The sequence below is a fragment of the Micropterus salmoides genome, unplaced genomic scaffold (genome assembly GCF_014851395.1).
Source record: "Micropterus salmoides isolate LMB-PRFRI ecotype aquatic unplaced genomic scaffold, ASM1485139v1 Ms_hic_scaffold_2, whole genome shotgun sequence".
NCBI lineage: Eukaryota > Metazoa > Chordata > Actinopteri > Centrarchiformes > Centrarchidae > Micropterus > Micropterus salmoides.
The window spans coordinates 24,248,641-24,272,713 of NW_024041150.1; the positions used below are offsets into that span (position 1 = coordinate 24,248,641).

Below are 24,073 nucleotides of genomic sequence, written 5' to 3' on the forward strand. Positions count from 1 at the left end.
GTGTGTGTGTGTACACTTCACTTTGACCTTGAGATCTCACTTTAACATAAACACCAAGACCACATCCTCAAGGGCTCATGAAGATTAAAATAAAACATTTCTGTAGGTTCATTTGGTACGGACAGATATAATCAGTAGATTTGTTAGTATACAGCTGAAAAGGTGATACGCTTTGGTTTTAAGTTGTAGTCATTGTTGGCAGGATGCCAGTCGCGTGCCCCTTCATACTGATTATATCACTCTCAATCCAAAGATTGCCTCATGGTTAACGTTGCACCATCAACTAACAAACAGGTCATTTTTTCAAGACGTTCACGCAGAAATGCAGCTTATCGTGCTTCCTAAGCATAAATGTTCTCATGTGCCTCCATGTAAAACATTATGGATTACCACTGTAAGCTAATTGATAGCCTTACTGCCGCAAGATAATGCAGGCTGAGTACCGTCGCCCACATAATGAAGTGAACTTTGTCAATTTTGATGCTGCAGGGAAATGTGATTAACAAAGTACACAAACTTCTAATGTATTTACCAGCGCTACAGTTCATTACTTCATTTCACATTTAGCCAGAGAAAAACACTGTGCATCAAATTACAGTGATAAATGGTACTCAGTTTGCTGCTGTTTTAGGTGCTGTGAAAGTGCACTGAATTCAGCTCAGGACTTCTTAATGTGCTGTAATGGTATGTTTATATTTATATTATTTATATTATCAGAACATTGTGCTGTAACAGAGTTTTCACCATCTAGGAACTATTATAAAACACAGTTCTCCGCAGATCCAATACTGCCATCTATTGGCTTGTAGACCTCAAGATTACATTTAGAAAATCCAATTTCCAAAGTTCAAAGCTGGATCACTGCCTGAATAAAGAGGGCACATGTCCCCGGGGACCTTGAAAGCCCCAGCTCCACTGTAAGTCAATTAGTTTATATTGTGCTTATGTACTACATAAATGTAATGTAAATGCTCCGTACTTGTATAGCGCCTTTCTAGTCTTTTCGACCACTCAAAGTGCTTTTACACTACATCTGCAGGCAATTTGGTGTTCAGTATCTTGGCCAAGGATACTTCGACATGCAGCCTGGGGATTGAACCACCGACCTTCCGATTAACAGGTTGTTCTGGGTTTTTAGGCAAATTATAATTTGAAGCTGCTATGTTGTTTCTTTTACAAATTAGGTAAACAACACCCCTTCAATTTTCTGGGTGGCTAAAAACCACGGTTAAGTAACGTGACAGAATTCAGAATGTAAAAGAAGCTTTAATTCTTGAATTGCAAACAAACTCCATAATTATAGGCATCTGAATAAAACAATGTAAGATCTTCCAGCCTGTAATCAACCACTGATCGTCAGAATGAAATTGAACCACGATGCATTAAACAGTAATTATGTATGCAACAAAATAATGCCTGTTGTATTATGAGATAAGGATTGTTTACAGCAAGACAGGATAAAGCTGCAACTTGTATGAAAAGTTCAGTGAATACTAAATATTCTGAATACAGATCATTTAGATACAGGCCATAACTGTGAGGATCTTGTAATACCTTAATTTAAAGTTCTCAAAATGTAAATATGGTCAACATCATTAAGTATACCAAAAATGACATGTTTATATATCAATTGTAAAAAGTGTTATAAACATTGGAGTCTGCTGGACAAACTAGTTCAGGAATTAAACCTCAAGTGAAAAATGTAAAATTATAAGCCTTTCCCTGTATACTGATATTTAAAATACCAATTTCAACCTATAATATTGTCCCACCAATATCTGACTTTTTGGCATCAAGAAGCTTTTGTTAATACCTGAAATCAGCATCTTACATAAACCTAATCATGTTCAATCAAGTTCTTACCTTCAGTTAAAAATGCATATATAAAGAAGGGTGGGAGTCATTTTCAGTGACTGATACTTCCTCCTTTAAATTCTACCAACTAAGCATTGGTTTCTGGGGTTTACAAAAAATACTGACAATACCTAAAGTAGGCAAAGCCTTAAAACTTGGGACTACTGATTACTATCATTCAATTAATCTGCAGATTAGTTTCTCGATTAGTTATTTAACAGACATATGGTGAAAAATGTAGACCGGTGTTTCCCAAAGTCCAAGAGGGTGTCCTCAAATGACTTTTGTCCACAACCTACAGAAACCACATCTAATTTTGACCCTTTTCTTAAAAGATTACTCAAACTGATTAATCGATTATCAAAATAGTTGGAAATTAATAGTTGACAACTAATCGATTCATTGTTGCAGCTCTACTTAAAACCCTGTATATATTTATCATTGGTAATCATGTCATGGACAGTTTCAGTATTCTGCTTTTGAGAATGTGGATCGTTGACAGCTAAGGCATCTTGATTCCTGTCAGGGATTGTTGTTGCTTCTGTAGTCGGGGACGTGTTTGTACGGGTGAACAGGTCTCCGGCTTCCAGCTGCATTCCTCGCATCAATGTACTCGTACAACGTACAAGGTACCCTGGAACCAATGGATTAGATGTGACTCATTTACACTCAAGCTACATTAGTTTCAACTAGGGGTGTAACCCTGGTATGTTTGCCTGGCTACATCAAAAGGACCAACCATACTGTGAAGGTTATGATCAGTTTTTGTTTAAACTGAATTTGTTTAAATGGGGTGGTCCAAAAAAAAACAACAAAACACCCGTCAAACTATGTACAGCTAACCTTGTTTTGTCTCGAGCTGCGTGCTTATTGCACAGACATGGTTGGTGTCATTCTGTAACTCCGAAAAAGAAAGCAATGTTCCCAAAATAATTAACTATTCCATATTAAAATCAATGTTGGATATAAAAAGGCACTCACCTCACATTCTCATCTTGCAGGTCCTCTGCTTTAAGGGCAGATTTGGAAATGCCCATGCCTTGAGGAATCCTGTCTGGGTATCTCACAGCAATCTTATTGCCATTCAGCTCATAGCCCTGAAGAAGTGAACAAACATCACAAAATTTGTTGTGAGTTAAACAAGACTTTAAGACCATCATGAATGCAATTTAAGACCCATTTCGCATCCATCCTGGCAAAAAAGAACCAAAAAGGACATTAAGGGAAACCTGAGTCCCAGAATTACTTGCTAACTAAATTAATTTACACTGACGTCTGTGTGTACACAGGATCTAGGCTACATGAATCTGGGTGTGATCTGATAAATCCCAACCAGGCTGAGCAGTTTGCATTAGTGGGTATTAGTTCCACATTGGTTTCATTTTGTGGTTGTTACAGTGTGAGCAATACAAACTGTCACAGCAAGACTGGCGTTAATGCAACTTTATAAAAAGGAATCCTAACTTCATAATCCAATCAATTTGTAAGACCTGTCAAAAACTGTATTCAAGACATTTTTTAAAATTCCTCAGCAGGGCTCATTAGAACTAATTTAGATGGTATTTGTAGATGAATTAAGACATGAAACAAGTAAAATGTAATAAACATGGCCATGTCACCAGTCCTACAAAGCTTTCTAAGAACAGATATCTGGAGACAGGATAGTTGAAATTGTAGTTTCTCATCCCCGGAACAAGAGGGGATCGATTTCAAAAATAACACATTTATGGCCCCATATATAACTGGACTCATGAGATCAGAAAGGTACAGTAGTAGGAGGGGAAAATGTGCAATTTACAATGAAAACAAAATGACTGCCACCCCTTCACAATGTCCATCATGTGTTACTGAAGTAGGCAGGCTATAGTCACATTGCAATGGAAGACCATTAGACAGAGTTCAGTGTGTGCTTACATGAAAATGCCGGATTGCTTCATCACAATGCTCTTGTTTTGTAAAGTTCACGAAGGCGCATCGTTTGTAAGTCAGAACCTTTGCACTATAGACTTCACCAACCCTGCAAGAAAAGACATGTGTAGATAATCACACACTATGCAACTCAAGTGTCTGACTACAGATAGACTGAACTGTGGTAATAAGATATAAATAACATGAAAGCCAGGTTTAATATCGCACGGAGATGAACACTAAACCAACGTTCTTACTTGTTAAACAGATTGGTTATCACAAGCTCTGTTACTGGGTAAACCAAGTTTCCCACCCAAACTGGAAACAGCTCCCTGTTGAAAAAAAAAAAAAAAAAAAAAAGATTAATTGAACATTTTTTTTTTTTTTTTTTTAAATACAGACATATACAGAGATCCAGACTGTTATTTTGTAAGAAACAATTTTGTAATGATAAAAACACCATCATTTATAACAGTTTGAATTGCATGAAAGCATTCAATGATTTTCTGCTCTTACAATATACTATCTAATTAAAGGAGAAGCAATGCCAATAACCGTAAGTATGCTGTCTGTAGAGCAGTTAATTAAGCTTGTCCAATACAAGAACTGATCAGCCAGTCTCCCACATTCAAACAGCAGACATTTTAGCTTTAACACAGGAGAGCATTATATTAAGGGTGAGCCGATTGTTATTTGTTCAAAATAGTTTGATTGGTTGTGTCTATAAAAGGCCAATAAGCAATGTGTGTGAGCGAGTGAGTGAGCGAGCCAGCCAGGTAAAGCAGTTTGTGTTTAAACACTAAAATAAGGTGGAGAATTAAGTAGAAATATATAGTGAAATAAGGAACAACTTATATGTAAGAAACCCCCGCCCCTCCCCAGCCAAGTGTAAGCTGCTATGTTGTTAGTAGTGGTAGAGAGACAGTGGAATATGCTGCCTGCCAATAAAACAAACAGCTGTCGATTCAGACACTCCCTCATCTCAAGCTTAATATAGGCGACAATGCTGTTAAGAATACCAAAAGTTAAATTAATAATGCTACTTGATAAATACAAGGCTTCAAATAGATCCCGTGATCGGCCCTGAAATCCTGATCGGAGCATTTTCACATTATACAGCTCCAAACGAAAGTTCATTTAGGTACCTGCCGTTACAGCTCCAACAATCATACAAGGCTAAAAAAAAAAATTGTTGAAAAATGTTTGACTCCTCATTCAAGAGCGTTAATTAAAAGATCTGCACTACCTGCAAGTCCGTCTTGGTTGTGCACATTCAAAACATCCAGTTTATCCCAAATACCAAATTTTACCACTCTGTCGCTCAGTATGTTGAGCAGTTAGGTCTGCAAAAAAATGCTGGTAAGCCTTTGTTTCAAGTCGTTTCTAAACACTGCAATGTGACAGAATGTGTACTCACTGTGGTGGGTGACTGGCTCTATTGCTGGTCTTCGTGGCCTGATTAGGAATGGGCTTTGGGTGACTCTGGACATTTGACAGATTTTGGACTGGGCCTAAAGGTTTGTTAAGTGCCGTTTTTGGTGCACCCTGGGCCTGAGCAGGAGCAGGGTTTGTGTTGGCTGAAAGGACTGGTGACACTCCAGAGACATTTGCTACTTGAGCCAGTGGGGGCGTGGAGTTTTGTATAGCTCCTAAACACAAAGACAAGTGTTTACAATTGGTATTGTTTACAGACAGACATGCACACAGTATTAAGACACCAATTCAATTTGGGCTTTCAGGGATTTTATTTAAACAATATATGCTGCCATGCATCAGAGGAAATGGAAGTCACATTAAATCTAATCCTTGGTAGTCAAATCACAGACCGGCTGACACTCACCTGGTTGACCATTTAATCTGGACAGCACCTCTAGTGCTTGTTTCACTGTTCCATGGATAATTAAAGCATTTGAGCTCTGATCCCGAGTGAAACCATACGCCTGGAACAAAACATAGAATTCCAAGTTTAAACACCTGTATGAATGATTGTCTGCACACCTTTTAAAGACTTTACCCAACACATCTTCAATGTGAAACAATCTTTAAGTCTTAAATACATTTTAATAAAACTACTGAGCTGAGAAACAATGTTGTGTTTTTGTTCAAAATGCAACAAATGGATGTGATTACATGGAGTACAGCGAGGGCTGGGTGATGAAACGATAATTGTTGCAATATAATTTCCCTCTAAACATGTCAAATATTTAATAACCTTTCAATATAATTTGAATTGCGAACAAATCAGCACTTGTATTAAAATATTTGTTCAGAAAAAAGGACTGAAGTTTTGTTTGCTTAATCATGCATATTTGTTGAAAAAAAGATTTTCATTTGTTTTGAATGATCTACCTCAGATTTGTGAAGTGATCCACTGATCAAGTGTTTGTTCTGACCATAAAGAATAGTTTAAAGCCACAATTAACCATCTGGTTTCTTCAACTTTCACTCAGGAGCAAAGATCCTCATTTAAACTTGAAAGGAATAATGATTTGACATTTATCCTGATAATTAGCAATGTTGACTGATGACATTTTATTATCATGACTTAATTTTTGCCCATATATTGCCCAGCTCCAAGTTCAGCACTGTTTGGCCACCACTTTCCCCAGCTACCTCCCCTACTGGTGGCTACACGCCATCACGGATGTTAGTGTTACACACCATTAGCTGTGTTATCTGCACTCGCATCAGTTCCTGGGCAGCCTCTGCGCAGGAACTGTCCAGTTTGAGAACCTCCCTGAAGGCCTGGGCAGCCTCCTCATACCTCTAGAGGGAACAGAGAACACAAAATGATGAACGTCACCACTCACTGGCTCAGGACTAAATCAAAGTTCAGGCTCATTGACTGTCATGCTGCTGGTCTAATCAGCCCAGTTATTAAGGTTTACAGCGACAGCAAGTCAAAACAAGTCTTGAGTAAATAATGTGAGCCTGTGCAGCTCAATGACTCTTGGAATTAGTTCAATGGCGTTGCAACAAGGCCAAAGTGATTACAAAGTCATTCCAACCTGAAATACTGGGAGTAAACAAAACAATGTAAACACTAATGATAAATGACTAACTTAGAAGTTAGTCTCAACTACAAAGCTGGTAAGAGGTGGATCATATTTAGAGTTGTTATGGAACAAACAATTTTTTTTATTTTATTTTTATTAGGGCTGACCCCCGAATAGTTGAATATTCGATTCTTCGATGGGCGGAGCCTGAATCGAATGAAAATCTCAAAGTCGAAGCTTCGCAGCGAAATGAGGATCATGTCATTTTGGTGAACACTTGTTGAAACGATGAAGTCCCAGCTTCACAGATGTAGGGCCGAGTTGTCCGCACCTTGCAGGACGTTCGGATCATAGATCACCATTGATGAACCACACAAACTGCGACATGCCATGCATGCAAAACTCGGCACAATACCGGTGAATGGCAGGCGAGCAAAGAGAAACTGGTCAACAATAAGCCTCAGTTTAGCTGGAAATGTACCTACAGTGTAAATTACACTGATGAATGAATAAAGGCTTCTCAAGATTGAAGCGAAGCTACAGTGTGTGAAACCCGCCCCCGCTTGCCATCACTGCGAATGCATGATTCGACTATCAGTCAACTTTAGGCAAGACTTGACAATTCAGATTCGACTATGTAAATGCTTAATCGGGGACAGCTCTAATTTTTATATATCCACCATAGTTTGTGGTCACAGTTCAATATAGAGAGAAAAAGCAAACACTAAATAGTGGCTCACGGGCCATAATTACTACTAAAGTGTACGTTTGTATGCATATGGGGAATATGTAAAAGAAATCAAAAAGCAGTATCGGCATTACCCTGCGTTAACTACTACATGACATTTATAACAGGGCACACATGGGTGGTGCTGATTTTATTAGACCACTTACCTTTAGACCTGCCAAAGCTCTGCCCTTTCTAAACAGACCTTTAACCCAGCCTGGACACATGTTGAGAGACAACTCTGCATCAGTCAGCGCCTTCTCATATTCTCGCATCCTTTCAAAACAGAAGGAACGATTGCCAAACAACCTGCAACAGAAATAACAATTAAAACGTCGCATTAAAACCAGCTGCAGGTGTCAGCGAATGTATTTCAAACCAAGTGAAGTTGTTATTCTTACTTAAACTCTGTAGGGTTGTATTTAATTGCATCTGTGAAATACTTCACAGCCATATTAAAGTCTCCAGCACTTGCAAACCTATTTCCGGTATCTACAGAGAAAAGGAGAAAGAAAAGGTTTCATTGACATAATTCACAGATGAAATCTAAAAATGATGACTCGTAGGCCAGGGCATTTCTATAGCACCGTAACTCCTGTGATTTGGATATTTCACATGTCCATAGAGCGACTGCTAATATTTCAAATAATCATTCAGTCCCAACATGAATAAGTATCATTCTACAAATCATGATCAGTGAATCTGGAAGATTGAGTGCGTGTACATGAGATGGACAAAACTTACTTGCAAGATCGGTACTTATTTTTACATTATCTTCAAAGGCGGAGCTGCTGGGGGCAGGGACTGAATCCTGTTCAAAATGCAAAAATGAGATGGGCAACTACATCCCATACACCTTAATGGAAAAATCTTAGTTATTGTTGCTGTATCATGGTCAGCCTTTAGTCGCTGGAATAATCATCATCATCACCGATGAGTCAGAGTCTGACTTCTATACAAAATACATCACCTTCTTTTCAACCTCCGGGTCTCCGTTGGAGTTGTCGGGGACAGTTTTAGGTTCTTCATTAACCGGAGTCTTCTTTTTCTCCCTCCTCTCAGGCCTGGGCTTCTGCTCCAATTTACGCCTGGCTATAAGAGCAGCCTTATTCACAAAAGTACTTGTCATATCCAGTTCCTTAAAAAAGAAAAAAGAAAAAAAAACACACACACACAAAAAAGGAAGAATAGAGACACAATTAGTCACCTTCCTAAGCCAAAGCAGAAGAGTGTTAGTTAAAATTAATCTTTGGAATAAAGGCAAAGTTTTATAAAAGCAGTTAACAAAAATACCAAATTATACCTTCAATACAATATTTTTCATTTTAAGTGGCCAAACCAAACTTTACACAATATAATCACCCAAAAGAGATTTGGGTAAATGCATTCTTTAAATGAAGTAAGAATTACAATACAATGAGCACTAGTAACCTCAGAGTCGCCCGAGTCATCCTTGGTGTCACTATCTTCATCACTGGATTCGTCTTCACTACTGTCGCTGCTGTCTGTATCTTTTCCTGAAGCCAACCGTTTATCACGAAAATTGGATGCATCATCTGGTTGACCATTCTCTGCTTTACTTTGCTGTGCATCACCATTTTCCTGTAAAACATGTTAAAATATGAGTGTGCACCTCGAATGATTTGTGGAGGCTTCCATTTGCAACACTTTAAAAGATGGTGCACAAAAAACAATAACTACCCCTTCATTTTTTTCAGGGTTCTGCTTTTCCTTCTCCAACTTCTCAAGCCTCTTTCTCTCCTTCTGTTTCTGTTGGACAAGAATACATACAATGGGTTTAATTTACACAACCTGACATTCACACATTACTATAGACTTACTATTAAAGTTGCAGATTTTACCTGTTTTTTAAGCCGCTTCTTCTCAGCCTTTCCTTTCTTTTTTTTGGGTTCTTGTAATAAACGGGATCTTCTTTCAGTATCCTAAGAGTTGCAAAAAAAACAAAACATTGCACAGATTTCAACCATTTGAACTCTGTAGAGTCACTTCCCATCATGATTAAGTAATCCAACATGACAAGACAGACAAAACAGAAGTGAACTTACGCTCTCTTTTTCCTTAACTTTTAACTCAGAGAGTGGGCGAGAAAGATCACACGCTGAAGTGTAGTAATGCAGTGGAGGTTGATAACCAGATCTGGATGCCCTTGTATGGTTCCCACTTAATCCTCTATCGCTACTTCTGTCAGAGAGCCTCGGGTACCCATGGGAATTGCTATGACCGTGTACCCAGTTGCCATATTTGTAATCATCCTCATCTGTAACATCTAGCTCATCACCATAGTCCATACCTGCTACGGAAGAGAGCGTTTTATAAAGTTAGACTCAACACATGTCATGAACTTCCTGAATAAAATGTGTAAAACCTTACATCAAGTTTAACAATTTCACAAATAAAAAAACACTGAAAACAGACTTGTGTGTGTAGAAAATTTGCGATGGTTCTTACCAAGAAGGCCAAGTCTTACTATCCGTTGAATATGAGGACGTTTCTCGAACATATCCACAACCCTATGCTGGACAGGAGAAAGAGAGATGTGAACTTCGGCTTCACATAGTTTCTTACAAATATAAGATAAGATCAACAAAGACCTTACATTTCAGTCTTGAAGCTTCTATTTTCCTACATACATACATGGCCTGCATAACTATGCCAGTACTGACTAAGCTCAAGTTCTGGTGAGTTTACTGATAATGAAGCACTGCCCTAAGTTTCACTTTCCATTACCCAGAGTAAGCTGACTCACTGGCACATCATTAAAAACATTTAAAAGCAAACAACTCTGGAGACTCATACTAATCTGATGAAAATGTCCATATTTCACAAGCTATTCTAAAATACTGTTGTAGAGTGGTGATAAGACACATGAGGACAACATTATGCTACAAGATCATGAAACTCAGGAAGTGAAACAAAGCATGTAAATAAAATCAGGCTAATGTTTTTTGTCCATCACAGGGCCAAGGAATAAATTTGAAAAATAATGAGCCACTACACCATCGCCACCCCAAAAAAAGAGAAGATGACGCCATCGTGTAAACAATGTAGCATTCAAAACGGGAAATGAGGCTTTGTCAACACAATAATTAAGACACAAAAACTGGCATTACTGACATTAACATTAGGTCTTAATTAATCAGTGTTTTCAAATCAATGCGTGCCAGTCATATGTATCGTTGCAAAGCCAACTCTTTGTTTTATATGGGAAGAAACGTTAGCTACGCTCACAAAGCCCGTCTTAGTGCTGAATGCACACAGGAAGTGAGGACGTGCTGTTTCAAGATGTCTCTAAACAGCAAATAACGTTAGTCAGCAAGACTGACCAAAGTGTATAACGATTAATCCATTACTAGCTTTAAAGTAACGTTACAGGATGCACGACGGGTGCTGCTATATTGAGGACGTGTGCCAATGTTGAGAGCAGTTTCGTGCTCATGTTAGCTTCAATACGCCAACATGTGGGCCTTTCTCTCAAGTAACGATAACGTTATTTGCTTTGTGCACACAAACGCACGCCACAGAGGGAACTTTAGAAAGTGTAACGTTACTTACGACCATTCGTATATCTGTGAACTCTGAAAAAAGAGGAAGACAAGAAAGCCCATGTAAAATCTGCAGTGTCAGGGTTAAATAAAACCATTAGGCAGTAATGAATCTGTAATTAGCTTGCTCGTTAGCTAAACTGGCCACCAACTTCTTAGAGAGACAAATAAGCAGTTTTCCTTACCTGTCTCGTCTCTAAATATCTCCATGTTTACTAATGCGTGCCCTCCCACGGCTGCATATACTCTTAAATTCGACTTAATTACACAGAAAACTGCATTAATGTAACACTAATGTCAGCAGCCTCTAACTTTCCCGACGTGCATGTTGTTGCGCGCTCTCAACTTTCCTGCATCGCCTTATCAGACGGGCTCTTCTATCATACGCATGCGCGCTGTTACTTCCCGGTAAAGCCCCTTTGCTGCCCCCTGCCGGACGCATGCGCATACAGCAACACTCCCTCTGTGAAATAATTTAGCACACACTCCACATTACTGCTGCTTTCCTGCTGTTGTCACATCAGAAAGCAAGTACAGTGCACTCTACTGGCTGATTTTCAATGTACTATGTACATGTTTGATGTTTACTATATGCCCTATGGAAAAACTGCATTGTAAAATCAAGGTTTGAAATGTTTGGGGCTAAAACTATCCATCTAAACTATATCACATATTTTACAAACCTACTAAATTACATTAGTGTATTTTATTGTAGATTGCATATATGTAAAGTGCATTGCTTTTAATTGTTATTTTATTTCACATTTGATCTATATCATGTAAAAAAGCTCCTTTACTTTTGTGCCCTTCTCTTGTGCTGTCTTAACATTTGTCCCCTGAGGATCAGTAAAGTGATATACCGTATATGATCTTGCATCTTGCACATAAGGGATGAAAAAGTCTTTTCTCAAGTCTCTCTCTCATAAGATTTAACATGATGTGACATTGAGAATTTAAGATCACATCCATTTTATAATGCATCACTCAGTAAATCATTAGCATCCACACATTTACACATCATTTTCTGAATGATTTCAGGTAGACAACAACCTGTAGTTTTAAACAACCCCAAGCGGAGCCATTAACAGAAATAGGAAAATATGAATCTTCCTTTAGAGAGAAACAGCTGAATGTGGAAATGTACCATTTGTAATGTTTGCTTCTTTCTCAAGAGTCACATTTCTTCCACTACAACCATCATTGCACAGAAAAACAGTGTGTGTTAATTTCTTTACTGAAACAGCAAAATAACAAAGATAAGAAAGAAAAAAAGATGTTCAATCAGTAAATAAATTACAGAGAATGCCACATCAATTGAATAAAATATAATTCAGGAGTCAGCACATTTTATACCACTAAAAACTAAATATCAAACAATTTGATAGCATTTATTTTGGGTTTGTGGTATCTCCTATTGGATTTAGCTCCTGGTGGATTTCACAGATGTTATGTGTCATGTACATTCTGAGCTTTTCAGGTCTTACAAAGCCTTTACTAAATTAGTCCGTCTATTAAAAAATGTTATTAGGGCCCGAGCACAAAACCTGTGGAGGTCCCTACTGAAACTTTCTTTTTTTTGCAAAGTAACCTCAATTTTGGGGGCCTAAACATCCTAGAAAACTCTGCAAACACATAATTCATGGGCATGGCAAAACGCCCCCTACAGAACAGCCCCCGGACAAAGTTTCACCTACGTGTACGAAATTTCTGTGATACATGTAGCATGTCCAGGCGTACCAAAAAGCCTCTTGGAGCGATGCCCTAAACCCAACAGGAAGTCAGCCATTTTGAATTTTATGGTCATTTTTGGATGATTTACACACTTTCACACTAGCGAACTAGCGAAAATTAGTCTGACCGACTTCAGATTTTCCCTGTCTACTCTAAAGGCACTGACGATTAAAAGTTGTATAAATGGTGAGTTTTCATCAAATGGTGTGCCCGTTGCATTGAGTCCAAAATTGATGATTCGCCATGAAACAGTAAGTTGTTGTAACTTCAGTCCACATGCTCACATCTGCACCAAACTTTACTTGTTTGATAAGAGTCCCACCCTGAACACATCTACAAGCCTAAATTCACCTGTAGTCACAGCGCCACCTGCTGGCAACAGGAAGTGACTACTTTCATGCTGAGATGAATCACTTCTTGTAGGTTGGCTATATCTACATCAAAACTATCTCAGAAAACTCTTAACACATTGATGATGTCATGTTGTAAAGCGTGCAAGTTTTCCTTAAATGGCATATCCTTGGCGGGGCGACGAAGTTCCATGCTTCGCCATGAAACATGAAGTCGTCCTAACTTGACTGCACATGCTCAAATTTGTACCAAACTTTACGTGCTTGATAACTGTCACAACACAAACACATCTACACGCCAATATTCACGTATAGTCGTAGTGCCAAGTGCTCTGCAGTCCCACAAAGGGGACACAGGAAGTGACGTATAACACCTTTGTTCAGTGTCCAAATCACGTAGCAAATTCACAGCCGCACTGGCAATGCAATGCGGCCACCTCATACCTGGACACACTACAAGCGCGAGGGCCCGCCCAACGCTGCTTGCAGCTTTAATAATTAATTTATGTTTGTGCCGAACAATGCAACAACTTGCGCTTTCAGTAACAAAATATTTAGTAACACATTGATTTAAAACTATGATCAGTTTGATGTGATGGGCCCACGTCATACAGGGCAACGCCATACAGTGCTTGCTCCCTTTTAACTGAAGAACTGTGAAGCAGCCAGCTTTGGTCACGTCATAAGAAAGAACCTGGCCTTATCTCTTCGCCTTAGATTTTCAAAGGCCATTTTAGCTTGGATTTTGGCTTAAAGTCTTTGAGAATAAAAGTAGGAATCAGTTTCTCCAGTGGCAAATCTTAACTTGTTATTCTGCAGTCCTTCCGTGGCGTACAGAAAAGGCGATGAGTCTGTGGTAGACAGACCCGAAGAGGAAGATGGCCCCTACCACCATACCACAGATGAGGCTGAAGGCCCAGCGGGGTCCCAGGATGGTATACACCTGGGAGACAAAGATTGGGCCCAATGTCCGCGCACCGCTCCCTGAGGCTGTCAACCATCCCATGTACACACCCTGCAGAAAGCAACAGTAAACATCTGGGTTCTCAAAAGATGCACAATCTTAATATGGTCATGTTATTAAGTTTCAAAGTAAAGCAAACTTTTGAGAATTGTCTTTGTTAAGTCTTCTTACTTGAGGTTTGGGTCCGAGGATTTTGGAATACAGTGTGTAGGACATCACGTTGCAGGCTGGGTATCCCACCCCGATGAGGATGTCAGATGAGATATACTGGGCCAGATTGATGGCAGGTGTATACTGGCACCAGGTCTGTTCATATGGGCAGCCTGTTGGCTCCAAAGAACTGTTGGAGGCTATAGAGGCTTCAGACATCTGACTGACCAAAGAGTTGTTTTTGAGGTCTGTATTTTGACAAGAAAAGAACATGAACACTTGAAAACTCAGCCATACTGATCATTTTCAACTGCACCAAGAATTGGCACCACTACACACCAACATTAGGACATAAAAATGGTATTCAATCTGTTGCAATTAATCACTCTCTCTGAAATGAAAACCTGCCTACCTGCCCACTGGATTTTAGGGTAATGATTGCCCCATGGAAGCAGAATAAAGAAGCCACAGAATATGATGGCCAAGCCTACTAGCAACACAGGACGATCCCCGACTCTGGAAGGAAATAAACATTCTTCTTGTTTAACCAAATCCACTGAAGATGAAATAAAAAAAATTATCGAATCCATACATGCATGAGGGAGGGTACCTTTGAGAGGCCACTTTTACAACAAGAAACACCAATATGGATTCAAATCCAATGCAGCAGATAATGATGCCATTGTATAACACGGCATCTTTCCTTGTCCAAGCGAACATGTCCATAGACAAAGGGGTGGCAATTCTGAAAAATCACAAAAACATACAGTCACACTTCTACAGCTGAGCATATGAAGAGGCGGGGGTAAAGCAGCAATACGTGTCTTTTTCATACTCTAACTCGACTGCCTCAGAAGTCTGCACTGAAATACATACGTCTCAAAGACAGCAAAGATGAACATGACGACGAAGAAGAGGATGTTGGAAGTCAGGACCGCTACCTGATCGATGGTCTCCTCAGTTTCTTCACTTATGTCAACGCTATCTACAGGAAAATGAAGAAGATAATAAAATGCCTGGAGCCAAAAACACAAACCAATATCCTGCACCGACAACTACAAATACTGTAAATGTACTTTGTTATCTTAATTCTCAGAGGTTCCAGTATCATGGGCCTGGTTTAGGGCTGCCTTTTACTCTTCTTAGATCGCTTAAGTGGGCCTCAACTTCTTTGTTTGTACACCATTTCACTACTTGTTATGGCAACCTTATGTAAAAATTAAGTTTAAAAAAAGGACAATTAATACCTTCCGATGTGCAGTTGATGGCTGGCATGTGCCTTCCATGGTCATCAACACGGTGCTCTCTGTTGACAAGAATCAAAATAGGCATCTTAATCAATTAAAATAGCATTGAGAAACCTAATACTGTACATGAACTGACAGAAGTGTAGCTAAATCCAAGGATCTATGATTGGTTTTGGAGTAAACAGTAAAGGGATATTATATAGACGTGCCAAATTAGAAAATCTACAGAAAAACAAGGAGACACGTTGTATATACATGCAGGGAAAGCCTCACCTCAGCACCCAAACAACCAGCAGGATGTTGATGAGGCCAAACACTGCAGCCAGGAAAGCAGGAGCGGTGTACATGTTGAGCTGCAGGTCTATGACATTAACCGTGACACCACGCTCTCCAATGAATGACAGGCATGCCTGCAGAGCTAACGTATACAAACGTATGTAAATGTTAAAACAAACAAACAACTTTTTTCTTGTTGTTTCTCCCTTCATACACTACGCTCAAATCATTGCTCTCTAAACGGGGCTGATTTACATTTTTACCTGGTCCCAGGATGAAACCCAGGGCCTGGCAGGCACTCATGTTCGCCATGGCACTGGTCCTCTCCTTCAGTGATGTAGCTCCAGCAACATATGACCTCACCACCGCAACGTTGCCTACGATCAAAAAGACCAAATCTAATGTTAGGAATTGCGTGACATGGATCCCATGAATACACAGTTGAGCACAGCTTTATGTAGTTTATGAGTATATGGAATGGTATTAAATGAGAAGTTTTGTGGGAATTTCAAAAACAAATCTTTTTTTAAAAATCACCTGCTCCAAAGCCCACAAAGGCTCTGGACATGAGCAGGTGGAACCTGTTATTGGTTCTGGGCAGGTATGCGTAGGCGTAGTAGATATTGGCTAACAGGTTTATGAAGATAGAGCACACGAGTGGCTCCCTGCGTGGCCGGTAGTTGGACCAAAGGCCAAAAATGGGTGATGCCACCATTTGACCGAGACTGTAGGCTGCCACCACCCATCCCAGGAAGGTGGCATCGGCGCCATCATCAATCTACAAGAAACAATACCAACAAAAACAATATGTAAAGGCATATGCATGTTCTATGGAAGATCCTGCAGTTAACTTATGACATTATGATGACATTGCTAAAATGCAAATATAGTTTTAAGTGTCCCATTGTTGAAGCATGCACACAACCAGAATGTACAACAGTATTTATTTAGAATGACTTTTGTACTCAGTTTGACTGCTAAATCCAAAAATTAAGTCCCCATAATATCCTTTGAATATTCTTTCACTACCTGTTTAACAGTCAAGAAGCCATACATACCCTTTGCAAATAGGGCCACAGTGATGTGATGACAATTGTGAAACCTGAAAGGACACAAAGACATTGTGTTAAGAATCAGATCATACTAGACAGGCAAACACAATGAAATGCATCATATTCACAGTGACCTTACTTATTGCAAAAAAGCTCCTATTCTTTCGTGATGCAGAAATGTTTTACCTGCTGTGTTTCTGAGTGTGTTCTTTAGCTGGTTAAGATGGAAAATGTGCCTCTGTAAGCATCTCTAACTGGATGTATAAACTCTTAATACCTATAGGAGGATTTTGTCATTTGGTTTGTCTTTCAACAGGGATGTCAGATGTATTTTAAGTTACAGAACAAAATGCCAAGAGACAGGATTCTTTAATAATGATCAACCCCTTTGTATGGAAGAGGCCCATTTCCCATACACACATAACTTGTTGAAACCCTAGTGAAGTGTCTCTGCAACAGACTTCTTGCACAGGTTTAAGAATCAAAACTCCCTGTAGATCGTGGGCATCCTCACCTACACTGCTGAGAAACATGGTGAAGTACATGATTCGGATAGACCTCCACCGACTCTTGTACTCTTCATCCTGAGAGTCAACACTGTACACAGGCAAGAGGACACGACAGTAACTTACAGGTGATTTGAGGTTATTGCTCGTTAACACGCAACACACAGCAAAACAGCGAACCAATGTGACCCAAATTGTTTACATAAAGTATGGGTCGCACAACATTAACAGGGTCAGTGATACCAGTTTGGTATGCAATGCACTTGTAAAGCTAGTGTTACCTTATGAATGTTTAACTTACCTCCACCTTTACAGAAACGTTATAGTGGTTTATTCATAAAAGTGAACAGCAATTGAGGTCTACACTCACCTGCTTGCATCATCCCTGAGCAATTGGGTTGTTTCGTCGGGGTCCACAAGTTGAGGCATTTTTGCTAAAAACAGCTAAATTATGTTGCTGTGTATGTAACAGCGTTGCTAAGTCGCCATGTAGCCGAGGGTCAGTGAACCACACAGCTAACTCTCCCGAACAGCTCAGGAAATATAACGTTGTGCTGTCAGCTAGCGTCAGCAACTTAAACTAACGTTGCACATCCTTACATTTACCTCGCCCTAATCAATACCACACTTAATGTTAAGCGGAGTAGTTTCCAACCGACGGTGAAGTCAATTCATGAAAGTACGCCACACAAAAGCTTACAAAACTGGACTATGATACCAGAGACAGACTTCACTACTGTCAAACTGTTGAAACAACAACTTCTGGTTACAGTTTTCAGAATAAGGTGGATCAGAATAAAATCACACGGATTTGTTTGTTTCTTTTCACTTTGGGCGGTTCATTGCTTAATCAACACTTAAATGTTTTTTTTTTTAAATATGAATATTGTACAATCTTAAGACCCGCCCGTTCATTTTTCAACCGTGACCAAATATATACATTTATTTTGAAGCCAATATCGTACAACATCCGGGCCCGTTCTGGTGTTTCTCGTTGGTCTTGGTGCAGGCTCTCACGTGAGGATTCATTAACCACATAAACACTCTCGTCACTCTTTGGCACATCTGTGTTGAACATGGTCCACCAAGGGCGTAAGCTTGGCATGGGTGCCTATTCCAGTAGCAGCGAATAAGATTCCCAAAGATGTGCGTAAATATTGTGATTAGAAGACAATTTCTGTTCTACTTGAACAAATGACAGATTATTCCTTTAAGAAAAAATATGCAATGGACTTATAAGTAAATCAAATTTGTGCATTTACACTGAATAGTGTGAATGAAATCAAAGATGCGTACCAATGATTAAACATACTATATCTTTATTTTAATTACATCTACCATGTGTTCTACTAAATTATAGTAATTAGTATAGTAATAAATAATAGTTCACATTCCAGTTTCTCAACTGATCATCTGTATCTCATGATGTCCCAGACTGGCCGAAAAATGGTCAATTGTTTTATTTAGAAACAAATAACAGATTTACATTTTTGAATTACAAATTAATTAAGGATTATCCAATGATACCCAGACCAAATAGTCAAAAAAAAAAAAAAAACACTTGACCTTCAAGAAACTTTAGGACAACTGCCTCCAGTGTAAATCATGTTAATTATTGGCTACAGTCCGTTTTCCAAATATAAACAAGGATATTAGACATACCAAACACATATTCCATCAGCAACAATATGCTTCTATAATTGCCTATAATCACGTAAATGTCTGATTACGCTATAAATGGCAAACGCATGTTTGGACTCAGTTGTGATTATTCCATTAAAAGAAACGTGAGTTTCAAAAAGACATATCTTTGCTATTACCCCTGACATAAAGTAATGTGAGGTGATGCAGCTTTAACACTTTATTTATTCAAATGATTATTTAATTCATGATCTCATATTTATTATTTTATGTCCTGTCAGAGGGATTTTAAGATATGGAGCACATTGTCATCCAGTGGGTTTTCCTTCCAGAATAAAAAAAGGTATATACTACTACTGCACCGACTTATTGACATAGAGGTTGTGAGGTAAACATTTTATCTATATAGCTATGTATATTTAAAGGTGTGATATTTCTGAGGATTTATTGACAGAAATGCAATATAAAAACATAACTAATTCACTACTTTACTTCAGTGGAGTATAAAGACCTTACATAACGAACCATTATTGTTGAGAATATTTCTTAGCTGTCTTAAATGATGTAACAGGGAAAGGTAAGACAGGTCTAGCTTAGAGTAATTTAGCTGATCCCATAAGTTCTTGACATTATAGCTTTAGGTATTTCGCACACGTACTTGTCCTCGTCAGGAAGACAACAATAGACTGATTAGTTAGACACATGTTGTATGCTGGCACTGTATCTCCCTGGGCCCAATAAACCATGCTATGTTAAGTCTTCATCAGTCTCCGAAACTTCTTCACACCTGAACCTGGCTCACAACAATATAATTTCAACAATTATATTTCTATTACTTTAGAATGAGCCATTTCTGTCTACATAACCGTGAGTCCCCATTCCATGGAAGTCACCATGTTACATCGCATGTTTCAACAGTAGCCAAAAACGGACAAACAGTGCTCAGAGCGCGTTTTGTCACTAAGTCCTTGTTCTTCTTCTGCTTTCGGCAGTGCAGATGCTCATCACTCCGTTGAATGTGTACGAAGAAGAAGAAGAGGAAATCATAATACTAATATACAGTCTCTGAGTAGTCATCTGGCTTATTAAGTAAGAAGAAAAGTGAATGTTAATGTTATTCTCCAGCGCTGTATCATGTGTTTGCTACATGGACAGAAATGTGCTTGTTACGTTCGTGAGACAAGGCAATATTATTATATTATTATTATAATATTATTGGCAATAAAATGGTACAGCATGGAAATTCAGATCAGCCAGCTAAACTTCACATTACTGCCCTGGTGGAAAACACTTTACTGCTAACAGCGTTATGATAACAAGACTGTGTGGAGAGGAACCTTGATTCGCACCTAACAACGCCTTTGTAAACGTCATGCATTATGTGGTTTATAATTGACTGTGGTGCAGAAACAGTGAGGCTTGCATTTTCCTGTTATCTGTCAGTGGTCATACTTGCACTGGATGTGATAGTTCTGAGATGTTCTTCATTAACTTGGGCATGTTAGTCTAGATGAGCCAACCCTCCCAAGTTACGGAAGTAACAAAGTGCATGATTACAGTACAGTAAAATAATGTAGTACAGGAGTATGAGACACCTTCATTTTTTAATGTTGCTGTTCTTTGATGAACAATTAACAATAATATTCGCAATATCTTATGGGTTTACTGAATAATTAAACTAATATAAATTCTTAATATATCTATCTCAAGAAAGTTTCTTGACCAGGTCTATTTTGTCCCGTTTCGGTCACTGTAGCTATCTTACGCGCTTGGAACATAGACTATATATAAGAAGTGGACAGAGTCATCGTGACATCACCTGTTGGTTTGTGGACTGCCATCTTGAAGCCTCGAGTTTGGCCAATAAGACGCTGCCAAGGATAGCGTCTGTTCACCTTTACATCAAAAGTTTTTCATCTTCCTCCTAGAAAGGGGAGCCCCTCCACTTCTGTCAGCTGTGTGGAAAGAAGATAACGTGATGAATGTGAGCTGTGAGTCTGGAGGCTGGTATCCAGAGCCTATCCTGCGCTGGTCTGCAGCTGGATGGGTGGCCTTCACACTAGCCATGTTAGTGTTAGCTGTACTTGGAGTGCTGTACTTCAAAGAGAGAGGTAAATGTTTGATTTTATATAAATGTTTTTTAAGAAAAACATGATGTAGATAACCACAATATATCACATATAATTAAATAAATACTTTAGAAACTCAGACAGTTTCATTAGATTATGATATTTTAATTAATTTGCCTGGCTAAATTGAATAAATTCAATTAAGTCAAACATCAAATAAATCTAAAGCCTGAAAATGTTTTAAGTTTCAGGGAAGAAAGCCAATTCAGGAAATGACCACCCTGATGGTAAGAAGGACTGATTATGACCTTGTGTCACAACATATTTCTAGCAGCTTTGTTTGCTATATTTTTTGATGAAGTCCCAAAGTCACAGGTTTTCCTCTTTACTCTATGTATAGCTCATTAAATTGCCAAGGTATGAGAAAATAACTTACAAAAGGGAATAATGACCTAACCCTGGCCCTACACCACTGATTACAGTTTTACTTGGCGACTTGACATCTGGAAAGAGGCAGCTTTACTTTCAAGCTACAAACTGATAGGCCGTGTGCGAGTTTCAGTGGACCTTTAGTATTTTGTTGTACAGAATGACATTCATAGATTTTCATTCTGTTTGCAAATGTCTTTCCAATGATTGCTGATAAAATATAAAATATTTTTATAAATGTGTGTGCTTCTAGAGACGGTCAACTTTTTGTATAAACTCACTCATAATTCCAATAAATAGTTTAGAAACTGACTTTTTAGATTATATACAATGATACAATGATGTGTTTTAATTAATCTGTTTGGCTAAATTCAAACATCAAATAAATCTAAACCCAGGAAATGTTCTATGTTTCAGGGAAGGAAACCAAATCAGAAACTGACCATGTTGAAGGTAAGAAGAACCAGAGAGTCTCTTCAGACACATTATTTTTTATGCTTACTCAAAATTTCAGTGAAAGTGATCAAAAAAGTCATGATATGTATGTTAAAGGGGCACTCCAGAGATTTAGTATTTTACTTTAGTATTTAGCACTTCTGTAAAAGAATTGTGAGAGACAAATTTAAAAAATTGCCTATTTTCAATCAAAATCGATAAAATAACAGAACCTATGGATTAACTATTTTCTGTTATTTCCTCAGAGAATCAAAATCTTTTACCAAAAGGTGAGAAGTAACTCTGTCGCTGTTCACACGTTTTTTTTATTTTTAGTAGGAACAGATAATTGTATTGGCATAGAATCATTTTTTCTCTGTTACAGAACAGTAAATGTTGCACTTGACAAGAAGGAAAATCCATATCTCACAATCAAGGATCATAGACTGAGAGATTCCAACCGTGAAGATTTTCCTGATGGACAAAAGGTTACCTGTCTCACAGCTATCAAAGGAACACCTGGCTTCTCTTCTGGACAACACTACTGGGAGGTTTCTATGGGGGGTACCAATGAATGCTTCAAACAGTCGTGGTGGGTAGGAGTTACAAGTGCAACTGCCTTTCCATCTGGACGCTGATTTCTCTCCAACTCCCTCTAATGATATCTGGTTCCTGACCTCTTCCCCTGACAGAGCAGACACCTTTCAATTTAACACCGAACCAAAAGTTTTCCTGCCTGTCCATTTCAGACCTCAGACGGTTGGTGTGTATTTGGATTATGACAGTGGAGAGCTTTCCTTTTATAATGTGGAAGATAAGAGCCTCATTGGCAGTTTAACAGCTAAGTTCACAAGGGAAGTTTTTCCACTTTTCAATCCTGGTAAAGGTGACAACGCAGTTATGGAGATAATACAGAGAACAGAACAGGCTCGGTGTAGTGACACGGGTAACTGTATAGATTCACCAGCACAAGAGCCTGAATAAAAGTGCTGTAAGAAAGCAAGATGAAAACACTCAGGATTTGTTTTATATACTTGCACTGAACACATATGGGGTGGCTGTGGCTTAGGGGGTAGAGCGATCATCCACTAACTGTAAGGTTGGTTGTTTGATTCCCAGCTCCACTAGTCTGAGACGATACAAAAACGTAACCATGTGTTGCTTTTACTTTATGGTTTCATTCAGTTCAGGGAAATTTGTCAGGCAGAGATTTTGGTAGTCATACTAAGTACTCTAAACGGGATAACATAACAGGATTTTAGAACTATTGTAGAAACCTGGCAGTGCAACATGACCATGTCCTTGTAAGAGGACCTGCAGTGTATGTAGATAGAAATGGCTCATTCTAAGATAATAAAAACATAACGGTTCATTATGTATGGACTTTATACACCACTGAAAACACATCCACCTAAATATAACACGATGGACCTTTAAGTCCCCAAAATGTCCTTTGTAGCTTCTGTCAGGTCCTGTTTACTCTGCCAAGATTGCCTATAAAACTGCAATAAAAAGTTCCTTAATGTGTATTAATGACATCAGCAGTATGATAATATGATTTGTTTATCCAATGTGCAAATGTGTTCATCTTGAGAGTGAACACCGTACACAGACAAGAGGACACGACGGTACAGGTGAGGTTATTGTTCGTAAGCATTACAGCAAAACCAATGTGACCCAAATGGTTTAAGGCTACATAAAGCATGGGTCACATACAGTAAGAGTAACAGGGTCAGTGATACTAGTTCTTCCACAGCCTGTTTGGTAAACAAAGCAATTCTAAAGGTAGTGTTACCTGCTGAATGTTTACCTCCACCTTTAGGTTACAGTGGCTCATTTATGAAATGAACAGCTATTAAACTCTGCACTCACCTGCTTGCATCATCCTTGAGCAATGGGGCGGTTTCCACCAGGGGCTTTTCTAGGCTCTTGAGACATTGGGGGCTTAGCCCAGCACAGAAATTTTTCATGTTTTAACCCCCCCACCCCCCATTGCTGCGTCAATAATCAACAGTAAATTATATATATAGCCTACATTTATTATGAAATTTATAATTACTATTGATAACAAGTAACACTGATATTAAATTGGGAGGTTCTCCCCCTCAAAAGTTTGGGCTTTAAACACTTAATTTTCTGCATTCTAGTGAATTTCTTTGCACCAATTTATTGAGG

The 24,073-nt window shown here is 38.7% G+C and overlaps 2 protein-coding genes and 1 long non-coding RNA gene across 8 annotated transcripts; 1 reads left to right on the forward strand and 2 right to left on the reverse strand.

The window, feature by feature from the left end:
• Positions 1-1,246: 1,246 nt before the first annotated feature.
• On the reverse strand, positions 1,247-12,121 carry LOC119913447 (tetratricopeptide repeat protein 31-like). Of its 6 annotated transcripts, none has more exons than XM_038732876.1 (18): positions 11,234-12,121; positions 11,059-11,081; positions 9,955-10,016; positions 9,552-9,796; positions 9,348-9,428; positions 9,187-9,255; positions 8,917-9,087; positions 8,456-8,623; positions 8,230-8,296; positions 7,887-7,977; positions 7,653-7,794; positions 6,424-6,528; positions 5,603-5,702; positions 5,180-5,411; positions 4,020-4,094; positions 3,769-3,871; positions 2,836-2,951; positions 1,247-2,488 (listed from the first exon to the last, which is right to left on the reverse strand). In XM_038732876.1, the coding sequence occupies exons 3-18, from the start codon at positions 10,004-10,006 to the stop codon at positions 2,377-2,379; spliced, it is 1,929 nt and encodes a 642-aa protein (XP_038588804.1). In that variant the 5' UTR covers positions 10,007-10,016; positions 11,059-11,081; positions 11,234-12,121; the 3' UTR covers positions 1,247-2,376. The 6 variants fall into 6 exon arrangements, with proteins under 6 accessions (XP_038588804.1, XP_038588802.1, XP_038588801.1 ...); XM_038732874.1 differs by having other exon boundaries at positions 9,552-9,799; XM_038732873.1 differs by having other exon boundaries at positions 9,955-10,021.
• A 143-nt stretch (positions 12,122-12,264) lies between these two features.
• On the reverse strand, positions 12,265-18,072 carry mfsd8 (major facilitator superfamily domain containing 8). The gene is made up of 12 exons (XM_038732878.1): positions 17,695-18,072; positions 17,333-17,415; positions 16,825-16,868; positions 16,304-16,544; positions 16,030-16,143; positions 15,764-15,908; positions 15,491-15,549; positions 15,120-15,228; positions 14,854-14,988; positions 14,656-14,759; positions 14,265-14,491; positions 12,265-14,144 (listed from the first exon to the last, which is right to left on the reverse strand). The coding sequence occupies exons 1-12, from the start codon at positions 17,751-17,753 to the stop codon at positions 13,938-13,940; spliced, it is 1,527 nt and encodes a 508-aa protein (XP_038588806.1). The 5' UTR covers positions 17,754-18,072; the 3' UTR covers positions 12,265-13,937.
• Positions 18,073-20,994: 2,922 nt separating this feature from the next.
• On the forward strand, positions 20,995-22,449 carry LOC119911780. The gene is made up of 5 exons (XR_005446029.1): positions 20,995-21,076; positions 21,280-21,321; positions 21,881-21,916; positions 22,165-22,188; positions 22,284-22,449. It is a non-coding gene; the product is annotated as an uncharacterized LOC119911780 (long non-coding RNA).
• Positions 22,450-24,073: the final 1,624 nt, after the last annotated feature.

Bases quoted from the DNA above. Each gene is read 5' to 3' on its own strand.
- LOC119913447 (XM_038732872.1), bottom strand. From the start codon at position 11,258: ATGGAGATATTTAGAGACGAGACAG. The intron at 9,088-9,186 runs GTAGTTATTGTT...CATGTTTTACAG, and splicing joins ACCCTGAAAAAAATGAAGGG to GAAAATGGTGATGCACAGCA. The intron at 8,297-8,455 runs GTGATGTATTTT...CATTTTGAACAG, and splicing joins ACCCGGAGGTTGAAAAGAAG to GATTCAGTCCCTGCCCCCAG.
- mfsd8 (XM_038732878.1), bottom strand. From the start codon at position 17,753: ATGCCTCAACTTGTGGACCCCGACGAAACAACCCAATTGCTCAGGGAT. The intron at 14,760-14,853 runs GTACCCTCCCTC...ATTTCCTTCCAG, and splicing joins GTAAAAGTGGCCTCTCAAAG to AGTCGGGGATCGTCCTGTGT. The intron at 14,145-14,264 runs GTAAGAAGACTT...TGCTTTCTGCAG, and splicing joins TCCTCGGACCCAAACCTCAA to GGTGTGTACATGGGATGGTT.